At 39.7% G+C, this 12,865-nt stretch overlaps 1 protein-coding gene across 1 annotated transcript in view; it reads left to right on the top strand.

The window, feature by feature from the left end:
- Positions 1-10,388, top strand: part of bard1 (BRCA1 associated RING domain 1) — a 66,108-nt gene extending 55,720 nt beyond the window's left edge. The window contains exons 11-12 of the mRNA XM_072914408.1: positions 439-536; positions 10,001-10,388. Of these exons, the coding sequence (XP_072770509.1) occupies positions 439-536; positions 10,001-10,345 (443 nt within the window). The 3' untranslated portion in view covers positions 10,346-10,388. The remainder of the gene's footprint in view (positions 1-438; positions 537-10,000) is intronic.
- The last annotated feature ends 2,477 nt before the right edge of the window (positions 10,389-12,865 follow it).

Here is a 12,865-nt window from a genome sequence, read left to right as displayed (position 1 = left end):
GCTAATATTTGCAAAAAATAACAACGTTTCTCAGTTTGAACGTTAAGTATCTTGTCTTTGCAGTCTATTCAATTGAATATAAGTTGAAAAGGATTTGTTGTATTCTCTTTTTATTTACCATTTACACAACCTGACAACTTCACTGCTTTTGTATGTTTATGACATTGGTTGGCTGGTCTCCCTTAACTTTGTGTCTTTTGTCAGACAATAAAAGATGATGTGTGGCCTACAAAAAAAACCACGCTGGCTCTTCCAATTGGACTCTCAAGAGACAAAAAAGTGCTGAAGTGTGAGATACTTCAAACAACCACTGACTTGATCAAGCTGCGGGCTTATTTCTCTTTGCCAAGACTTGAAGTTCTCCAACTCATAAACATTAGCTTTGTCGCCCTTAGATCTTTCATGTCAATATAATGAGAGCTTTCTCCTTGATGCCAGGGGTGGAGGCATGTCTGCAGGCGGGCAGGAGGATGCCAGAACGGGAGCACGAAGCAGGAGAAGGCCCGCAGCGCAGTCGCATCAACAGATGCAGCTTGGTAAGACACTTTGTGTTTGGCACAGATAAGCACTAACGGCCTGCCTGCCTGCCTGCGTCTTCAAACTCTCTCCTCCACACACAAAGCACAAGTTAGCAGGATAAGAAGGCAATGTTAGGAGAAGACGCCTGCATGAGAAAATGTCCGACACAAACTAGGCATCCGGTGTCCCTGGAGCAGGGCTTTCAACTATCCATCCATTTTCTACCGCTTGTCCCTTTCCGGGTCGCCTATCTCAGCTGCTTTTCAACTAGAGTGCTTCTGTGGCATAGATGAACTAGCAGTGACTCTTACTGAAGCACTCCTTAGCCTCTTCAGGCCCAAGCTGTTTGTTTACATGCTCTTTTTATTTCTCTTTGCTATTTGGGCTTATTGGACCCTAATTAGAATAAAAACTAAGAACCATCTTTTGATATGATGTACTTAGTCCATAAGTAACAAACGTGTACTTCATGTTTAGTGACATGCTAATTCTTATTTTTTTTGTATGTTAAACTCTTCTGACACCACCAGATGGCAGTATAAGTGTCCACATAAGACCCCAATTCAGTAGTGTACACAATTTTGGAAATAAGAGCTAAAAGGTGCTGTCCACACATGTGGCCACTAAGCCTTTAGAGGTTTAAAGTAGCAGTAACACGTTGCCTCCACATTGAAGCTATGATTATATATACAAACCCCGTTTCCATGTGATTTGGGAAATTGTGTTAGATGTAAATATAAACGGAATACAATGATTTGCAAATCCTTTTCAAGCCATATTCAGTTGAATATGCTACAAAGACAACATATTTGATGTTCAAACTCATAAACTTTACTTTTTTTGCAAATAATAATTAACTTAGAATTTCATGGCTGCAACACGTGCCAAAGTAGTTGGGAAAGGGCATGTTCACCACTGTGTTACATGGCCTTTCCTTTTAACAACACTCAGTAGAGGTTTGGGAACTGAGGAGACACATTTTTGAAGCTTCTCAGGTGGAATTCTTTCCCATTCTTGCTTGATGTACAGCTTAAGTTGTTCAACAGTCCGGGGGTCTCCGTTGTGCTATTTTAGGCTTCATAATGTGCCACACACTTTCAATGGGAGACAGGTCTGGACTACAGGCAGGCCAGTCTAGTACCTGCACTCTTTTACTATGAAGCCATGTTGATGTAACACGTGGCTTGGCATTGTCTTGCTGAAATAAGCAGGGGCGCCCATGGTAACGTTGCTTGGATGGCAACATATGTTGCTCCAAAAGCTGTATGTACCTTTCAGCATTAATGGTGCCTTCACAGATGTGTAAGTTACCCATGTCTTGGTCACTAATACACCCCCATACCATCACACATGCTGGCTTTTACACTTTGCGCCTAGAACAATCCAGATGAAATGTGGACTCGTCAGACCACAGAACGCTTTTCCACTTTGTATCAGTCCATCTTAGATGAGCTCAGGCCCAGCGAAGCCGACGGCGTTTCTGGGTGTTGTTGATAAACGGTTTTCGCCTTGCATAGGAGAGTTTTAACTTGCACTTACAGATGTAGCGACCAACTGTAGTTACTGACAGTGGGTTTCTGAAGTGTTCCTGAGCCCATGTGGTGATAACCTTTACACACTGATGTCGCTTGTTGATGCAGTACAGCCTGAGGGATGGAAGGTCACGGGCTTAGCTGCTTACGTGCAGTGATTTCTCCAGATTCTCTGAATCTTTTGATGATATTACAGAGCGTAGATGGTGAAATCCCTAAATTCCTTGCAATAGCTTGTTGAGAAAGGTTTTTCTTAAACTGTTCAACAATTTGCTCAGGCATTTGTTGACAAAGTGGTGACCCTCGCCCCATCCTTGTTTGTGAATGACTGAGCATTTCATGGAATCTACTTTTATACCCAATCATGGCACCCACCTGTTCCCAATTAGCCTGTTCACCTGTGGGATGTTCCAAATAAGTGTTTGATGAGCATTCCTCAACTTTATCAGTATTTATTGCCACCTTTCCCAACTTCTTTGTCACGTGTTGCTGGCATCAAATTCTAAAGTTAATGATTATTTGCAAAAAAAAAAGGTTTATCAGTTTGAACATCAAATATGTTGTCTTTGTAGCATATTCAACTGAATATGGCTTGAAAATGATTTGCAAATCATTGTATTCCCAACTCATATGGAAACAGGGTTTGTATATCTATGATTTATGTCACCTCAAGACTTCCAAAGTTTGTGAATAAATAGACATGATCAAAATAGTATCACTCACAGAGATTCCTGAGCCATGTAGAAGAGGAACCACAGATCCCTTCCCCATCAACAACAATGCTAATCAAGCAGACTTTGTGAGACTTTACTTTAAAATTATGATCCAGAACCTTATATTTTTGAGCCCGAACACAAAGAGGATGAGCAATACGTTTTAGAAGCCGAGTGCTAAAGGGATATAGCTTTATTATGACACAATAGCATCCGCAGCATTGCTAGGTGCTAACCATACAAAGTAACCATAATAAAAGAAACATGTAATATATACATGATGTAAGTATATATGTCATGTAGTAACATTCATAATAACATGTAATATATACATGATGTAAGTATATATGTCATGTAGTAACATTCATAATAACATGTAATATATACATGATGTAAGTATATATGTCATGTAGTAACATTCATAATAACATGTAATACATACATGATGTAAGTATATATGTCATGTAGTAACATTCATAATAACATGTAATATATACATGATGTAAGTATATATGTCATGTAGTAACATTCATAATAACATGTAATATATACATGATGTAAGTATATATGTAGTATCTAGTAACATTCATAATAACATGTAATATATACATGATGTAAGTATATATGTAGTATCTAGTAACATTCATAATAACATGTAATATTTTCATATTTTGCTCATCATAACGTTCACTTTCCCTTCAACAACAACAACAAGACTACTAATCATGGCAGACTTGATGAGAGACAACAAAGACTACTTTGATGATCCAGAAACTTCTATTTTTGAGGCTGAATAAAAGGAGGATGATGTACAAGTTTTGGAAGCTAAACAGATGCAGCTTTAGTCAAACACTAAGCATCATGTAGCAGTATTGCTAAGTGCTAAACAAGATATACAAACATAATAAAACAATCACTTACTGTACAATGTCTGCTCTCACTGAGATAAAGACTGATGGGATGTTTGTATCTTCCCCTTTACATCAACAACTCATCATCATCCTCACAAATGGTTAAAAAAAATAGTTTTTTGTGTCTTTCTGGCCATCTCCGGGTCTAAGTTGGATGTCAATGTTGTCCAACTTGTGGGATTATGTCCACAACCTTCTACTATCCAGGTGAGAGACATGATTTATCATCTAGAATTAACTTTCACCAACTCAGAGGCCATGCAGCAGCTCAGTATGTCAATATAGCAGCTATTAGTTAGTTAGCTCTCTGTGATTACGACTTTACTAAAAATAGTTTGTCTGTGTTAGCACTTATAATAACAATATTGCTAATACTTGTTAATATTCATGTCACCACATGTAAATGGAGAATTGTTGCTGCTGTTGAGATGTTTTTAGAGTACTTTATGGGCAGAGTAGTGTACTCCCTTTAGCTGTATTGTTAGCCACCTCCTACTTGCCGTATTTTACGACTTTGAATGCATGGAAAAAGAAAAACGTGTGTTCTTGTCTTATATAAAAGGATTGTGAATGATAGGAAACATTCCAAAAAAGTGCAGTTGTCCTTTAAAAAACACGAGAGTGCTGCCACAGAGATGATCTTTGACTCACTTTCTTGCAGAAGGTCCTTTAAAAACAGCAGAGTGTTTCTGGGAAGAACAACATAGAAATATAATGTATTTATAGTATTCACATGTGAATAATGCTGTATAATAGACTGTATTTATGTTATTCACATGTGAATAATGCTGTATAATAGACTGTATTTATGTTATTCACATGTGAATATAGACTGTATTTATGTTATTCACATGTGAATAATGCTGTATAATAGACTGTATTTATATTATTCACATGTGAATAATGCTGTATAATAGACTGTATTTATATTATTCACATGTGAATAATGCTGTATAATAGACTGTATTTATGTTATTCACATGTGAATATAGACTGTATTTATGTTATTCACATGTGAATAATGCTGTATAATAGACTGTATTTATATTATTCACATGTGGATAATGCTGTATAATAGACTGTATTTATATTATTCACATGTGGATAATGCTGTATAATAGACTGTATTTATATTATTCACATGTGAATAATGCTGTATAATAGACTGTATTTATATTATTCACATGTGAATAATGCTGTATAATAGACTGTATTTATGTTATTCACATGTGAATATAGACTGTATTTATGTTATTCACATGTGAATAATGCTGTATAATAGACTGTATTTATATTATTCACATGTGGATAATGCTGTATAATAGACTGTATTTATATAATTCACATGTGAATAATGCTGTATAATAGACTGTATTTATATTATTCACATGTGAATAATGCTGTATAATAGACTGTATTTATGTTATTCACATGTGAATAATGCTGTATAATAGACTGTATTTATATTATTCACATGTGGATAATGCTGTATAATAGACTGTATTTATATTATTCACATGTGAATAATGCTGTATAATAGACTGTATTTATATTATTCACATGTGAATAATGCTGTATAATAGACTGTATTTATATTATTCACATGTGGATAATGCTGTATAATAGACTGTATTTATATTATTCACATGTGAATAATGCTGTATAATAGACTATTTATATTATTCACATGTGGATAATGCTGTATAATAGACTGTATTTATATTATTCACATGTGAATAATGCTGTATAATAGACTATATTATTCACATGTGAATAATGCTGTATAATAGACTGTATTTATATTATTCACATGTGAATAATGCTGTATAATAGACTGTATTTATATTATTCACATGTGAATAATGCTGTATAATAGACTGTATTTATGTTATTCACATGTGAATATAGACTGTATTTATGTTATTCACATGTGAATAATGCTGTATAATAGACTGTATTTATATTATTCACATGTGAATAATGCTGTATAATAGACTGTATTTATGTTATTCACATGTGAATATAGACTGTATTTATGTTATTCACATGTGAATAATGCTGTATAATAGACTGTATTTATATTATTCACATGTGGATAATGCTGTATAATAGACTGTATTTATATTATTCACATGTGAATAATGCTGTATAATAGACTGTATTTATATTATTCACATGTGAATAATGCTGTATAATAGACTGTATTTATGTTATTCACATGTGAATAATGCTGTATAATAGACTGTATTTATATTATTCACATGTAAAAAATACCTAAGTGTTTATTGTCTATTGTGAGCCAACTGTGGCCCACCACACTATTGAGTTGACTAGGAATGTAGCCCACCACACTATTGAGTTGACTAGGAATGTGGCCCACCACACTATTGAGTTGACTAGGAATGTGGCCCACCACACTATTGAGTTGACTAGGAATGTGGCCCACCACACTATTGAGTTGACTAGGAATGTGGCCCACCACACTATTGAGTTGACTAGGAATGTGGCCCACCACACTATTGAGTTGACTAGGAATGTGGCCCACCACACTATTGAGTTGACTTGGAATGTAGCCCACCACACTATTGAGTTGACTAGGAATGTGGCCCACCACACTATTGAGTTGACTAGGAATGTGGCCCACCACACTATTGAGTTGACTAGGAATGTAGCCCACCACACTATTGAGTTGACTAGGAATGTGGCCCACCACACTATTGAGTTGACTAGGAATGTAGCCCACCACACTATTGAGTTGACTAGGAATGTGGCCCACCACACTATTGAGTTGACTAGGAATGTAGCCCACCACACTATTGAGTTGACTAGGAATGTGGCCCACCACACTATTGAGTTGACTAGGAATGTGGCCCACCACACTATTGAGTTGACTAGGAATGTAGCCCACCACACTATTGAGTTGACTAGGAATGTGGCCCACCACACTATTGAGTTGACTAGGAATGTGGCCCACCACACTATTGAGTTGACTAGGAATGTGGCCCACCACACTATTGAGTTGACTAGGAATGTGGCCCACCACACTATTGAGTTGACTAGGAATGTGGCCCACCACACTATTGAGTTGACTAGGAATGTGGCCCACCACACTATTGAGTTGACTAGGAATGTACCCCACCACACTATTGAGTTGACTAGGAATGTAGCCCACCACACTATTGAGTTGACTAGGAATGTAGCCCACCACACTATTGAGTTGACTAGGAATGTAGCCCACCACACTATTGAGTTGACTAGGAATGTAGCCCACCACACTATTGAGTTGACTAGGAATGTGGCCCACCACACTATTGAGTTGACTAGGAATGTGGCCCACCACACTATTGAGTTGACTAGGAATGTGGCCCACCACACTATTGAGTTGACTAGGAATGTGGCCCACCACACTATTGAGTTGACTAGGAATGTAGCCCACCACACTATTGAGTTGACTAGGAATGTGGCCCACCACACTATTGAGTTGACTAGGAATCTGGCCCACCACACTATTGAGTTGACTAGGAATGTAGCCCACCACACTATTGAGTTGACTAGGAATCTGGCCCACCACACTATTGAGTTGACTAGGAATGTGGCCCACCACACTATTGAGTTGACTAGGAATGTAGCCCACCACACTATTGAGTTGACTAGGAATGTGGCCCACCACACTATTGAGTTGACTAGGAATGTGGCCCACCACACTATTGAGTTGACTAGGAATGTAGCCCACCACACTATTGAGTTGACTAGGAATGTGGCCCACCACACTATTGAGTTGACTAGGAATGTAGCCCACCACACTATTGAGTTGACTAGGAATGTGGCCCACCACACTATTGAGTTGACTAGGAATGTAGCCCACCACACTATTGAGTTGACTAGGAATGTGGCCCACCACACTATTGAGTTGACTAGGAATGTGGCCCACCACACTATTGAGTTGACTAGGAATGTGGCCCACCACACTATTGAGTTGACTAGGAATGTAGCCCACCACACTATTGAGTTGACTAGGAATGTGGCCCACCACACTATTGAGTTGACTAGGAATGTGGCCCACCACACTATTGAGTTGACTAGGAATGTGGCCCACCACACTATTGAGTTGACTAGGAATGTGGCCCACCACACTATTGAGTTGACTAGGAATGTGGCCCACCACACTATTGAGTTGACTAGGAATGTAGCCCACCACACTATTGAGTTGACTAGGAATGTAGCCCACCACACTATTGAGTTGACTAGGAATGTGGCCCACCACACTATTGAGTTGACTAGGAATGTGGCCCACCACACTATTGAGTTGACTAGGAATGTGGCCCACCACACTATTGAGTTGACTAGGAATGTAGCCCACCACACTATTGAGTTGACTAGGAATGTGGCCCACCACACTATTGAGTTGACTAGGAATGTGGCCCACCACACTATTGAGTTGACTAGGAATGTGGCCCACCACACTATTGAGTTGACTAGGAATGTGGCCCACCACACTATTGAGTTGACTAGGAATGTGGCCCACCACACTATTGAGTTGACTAGGAATGTAGCCCACCACACTATTGAGTTGACTAGGAATGTAGCCCACCACACTATTGAGTTGACTAGGAATGTGGCCCACCACACTATTGAGTTGACTAGTTGGCTATAGGAGGTGGAATATTGATTATCTGACATATCTACTTGGTCAATCCAACAAAGCCAACAAAAGAGGTGACATTTATTGTCTTGATGTGGCAAAAGAGACTTCCATTGTTTAGTAGTCCTACTAACGTAAACAAGCTCTTTATTTGCAGGTTGTTGTGCTAATATTAACCCTAAGTCTGTTTGTACTTCCATCCTACTGACAGCACCTTGCTGCTAAAAACAAACTTTATCTGCAAAGTGACAACTTTTCCAAAGGTCTTGGAAGAACCTACCAAACTTAAGACATCAAAGTAACAACTTGTCTAAAGTCTTGAAAGAACCTACCAAACTTAAGACATAAATGTAACAACTTGTCTAGTCTTGGAAGAACCTACCAAACTTAAGACATCAAAGTAACGACTTTTTCTAAAGTCTTTGAAGTATCTACAAAACTTAAGTCATCAAAGTAACGACTTTTTCTAAAGTCTTTGAAGTATCTACCAAACTTAAGACATCAAGGTAACAACTTTTCCTAAAGTCTTGAAAGAAGTTACAACTTTTCCTAAAGTCTTGAAATAGGTAACAACTTTTCCTAGTCTTGAAAGAACCTACCAAATTTAAAGACATCAAAGTAACAACTTTTCTTAAAGTCTTGGAAGAACCTACCAAACTTAAGACATCAAAGTAACAACTTTTTCTAAAGTCTTGAAAGAACCTACCAAACTTAAGACATCAAAGTAACAACTTCTCCTAGTCTTCAAAGAACCTACCAAATTTAAAGACGTCAAAGTAACAACTTTTCCTACAGTCTTGGAAGAACCTACCAAATTTAAGACATCAAAGTAACGACTTTTCCTAAAGTCTTGAAAGAACGTACCAAACTTAAGACATCAAAGTTAATTTTAGAATTGATTTTAAAACCTTGCTGTTTGTTTTTAAAGCTTTACATGGACTGGCACCTCAGTATATCTCGGACCTCATCCAAATTTACAATCCTGCTCTGTGGTCTGAGAGCCAGCTCCAGCTCGTGGTGCCCAAGACCAGACTTAAATCCAGGGGGGACAGGGCCTTCTCTGTGGTCGGCCCTAAGCTCTGGAACACTCTGCCCCTCCATGTTCAAACTGCTCCCACAGTGGACTGTTTTAAGTCTCGTCTTAAGACCCACTTTTATTCTCTGGCTTTTAACACTACGTGAGTTGTGTGCTCCTCGGTTGTCCTCTGTGGTTTTTATAATGTTGATTTCTATTTACTGTTTTAATTGGTTTTACCCTTTAAAATCGTTTTTAATCATATTTATTTTTATTGTTTTTATATTGGTTTTATATGTATTTATTTTTTGTTTTTTTCCAGTCATTGGTGGAGCTAAGGATACTATTTGAATATTGTTTTTAATATTGTTGTGCAGCACTTTGGAAACATTCTTGTTGTTTAAATGTGCTATAGAAATACAGTGGATTGGATTGGATTAAAAGTAACAACGTTTCCTAAAGTCTTGAAAGAACCTACCAAATTTAAGATATCAAAGTAACGACGTTTCCTAAAGTCTCTGAAGAACCTACCAAACTTAAGACATCAAAGTAACAACATTTCCTAAAGTCTTGAAAGAACCTACCAAACTTAAGACATCAAAGTAACAACGTTTCCTAAAGTCTCTGAAGAACCTACCAAACTTAAGACATGTCTGGCCTTCTTCTAGCTCCCCCCGCTCTTCGATGGTTGTTTCTTCTTCCTCCTGGGCTCCTTCAAGTCTCTCCGCAAGGAGGAGCTGGCCAAGCTGCTGCGGGAGGCCGGCGGTCAACTGCTGAGTCGGCAGCCCAAACCTGACAGTGACGTGACTCAAACCCTGGACTCTGCAGCCTACCACGCCATGCCAGGGTCTGACCAGGCCCTCTGTACTCAGTACATCATCTTTGACCCTCAGGGCCAGCACAAGGTCAATGTGCTCCGACGTGGCAAAGTGTGGTCAGCTCCTTCCTCCTGGATCATCGACTGTATCGCAGCCTTCCAACTACTTCCTGTGCCCGACCTTCAATCACTCTAGTTGTCTTTTATTTTGAAACACAATTATTAAATCATGGAAGCCACTTCCACTTCCAGTGTGTATTTTATCAGCAAACAGCCTTTCTTGTTCTTCTCCTCAGATATGCATAGTCCCTTCCTAGAGGAGATCTACCTTACATGACTTACACCTAGAGGAGATCTACCCTACATGACTGACACCTAGAGGAGATCTACCCTACATGACTGACACCTACAGGAGTTCTACCTTACATGACTTACACCTAGAGGTGATCTACCCTACATGACTGACACCTAGAGGAGATCTACCCTACATGACTGACACCTAGAGGAGATCTACCCTACATGACTTACACCTACAGGAAATCTACCCTACATGACTGACACCTAGAGGAGATCTACCCTACATGACTGACACCTAGAGGAGATCTACCCTACATGACTTGCACCTACAGGAGATCTACTCTACATGACTTACACCTAGAGGTGATCTACCCTACATGACTGACACCTAGAGAAGATCTACCCTACATGACTGACACCTAGAGGAGATCTACCCTACATGACTTACACTTACAGAAGATCTACCCTACATGACTTACACGTAGAGGAGATCTACCCTACATGACTGACACCTAGAGAAGATCTACCCTACATGACTTACACGTAGAGGAGATCTACCCTACATGACTTACACCTAGAGGTGATCTACCCTACATGACTTACACCTAGAGAAGATCTACCCTACATGACTTACACCTAGAGGTGATCTACCCTACATGACTGACACCTAGAGGAGATCTACCCTACATGACTGACACCTAGAGGAGATCTACCCTACATGACTGACACCTACAGGAGTTCTACCTTACATGACTTACACCTAGAGGTGATCTACCCTACATGACTGACACCTAGAGGAGATCTACCCTACATGACTGACACCTAGAGGAGATCTACCCTACATGACTTACACCTACAGGAAATCTACCCTACATGACTGACACCTAGAGGAGATCTACCCTACATGACTGACACCTAGAGGAGATCTACCCTACATGACTTGCACCTACAGGAGATCTACTCTACATGACTTACACCTAGAGGTGATCTACCCTACATGACTGACACCTAGAGAAGATCTACCCTACATGACTGACACCTAGAGGAGATCTACCCTACATGACTTACACTTACAGAAGATCTACCCTACATGACTTACACGTAGAGGAGATCTACCCTACATGACTGACACCTAGAGAAGATCTACCCTACATGACTTACACGTAGAGGAGATCTACCCTACATGACTTACACCTAGAGGTGATCTACCCTACATGACTTACACCTAGAGAAGATCTACCCTACATGACTTAAACCTAGAGGTGATCTACCCTACATGACTGACACCTAGAGGAGATCTACCCTACATGACTTACACCGAGAGGTGATTTACCCTACATGACTGACACCTAGAGGAGATCTACCCTACATGACTTATACCTAGAGGTGATCTACCCTGGATGACTTACACCTAGAGGAGATCTACCCTACATGACTTACACCTAGAGGTGATCTACCCTACATGACTTACACCTAGAGAAGATCTACCCTAAATGACCTACACCTAGAGGTGATCTACCCTACATGACATACACCTAGAGGTGATCTACTCTACATGACTTACACCTAGAGAAGATCTACCCTACATGACTTACACCTAGAGGAGATCTACCCTACATGACATACACCTAGAGGTGATCTACCCTACATGACATACACCTAGAGAAGATCTACCCTACATGACTTACACCTAGAGGAGATCTACCCTACATGACATACACCTAGAGGAGATCTACCCTACATGACTTACACCTAGAGGAGATCTACCCTACATGACTGACACCTAGAGGAGATCTACCCTACATGACTTACACCTACAGGAGATCTACCCTACATGACTGACACCTAGAGGAGATCTACCCTACATGACTTGCACCTACAGGAGATCTACTCTACATGACTTACACCTAAAGGTGATCTACCCTACATGACTGACACCTAGAGAAGATCTACCCTACATGACTGACACCTAGAGGAGATCTACCCTACATGACTTACACTTACAGAAGATCTACCCTACATGACTTACACGTAGAGGAGATCTACCCTACATGACTTACACCTAGAGGTGATCTACCCTACATGACTTAAACCGAGAGGTGATCTACCCTACATGACTGACACCTAGAGGAGATCTACCCTACATGACTTATACCTAGAGGAGATCTACCCTACATGACTTACACCTAGAGGAGATCTACCCTACATGACTGACACCTAGAGGTGATCTACCCTACATGACTTACACCTAGAGGTGATCTACCCTACATGACTTGCACCTACAGGAGATCTACTCTACATGACTTACACCTAAAGGTGATCTACCCTACATGACTGACACCTAGAGGAGATCTACCCTACATGACTTGCACCTACAGGAGATCTACTCTACATGACTTACACCTAAAGGTGATCTACC

This window comes from Nerophis lumbriciformis, linkage group LG13 (genome assembly GCF_033978685.3).
Source record: "Nerophis lumbriciformis linkage group LG13, RoL_Nlum_v2.1, whole genome shotgun sequence".
Taxonomy (NCBI): Eukaryota; Metazoa; Chordata; class Actinopteri; order Syngnathiformes; family Syngnathidae; genus Nerophis; species Nerophis lumbriciformis.
Note: the sequence above shows the minus strand (reverse complement) of the source record. Positions and strands in the feature narration are given on the sequence as shown.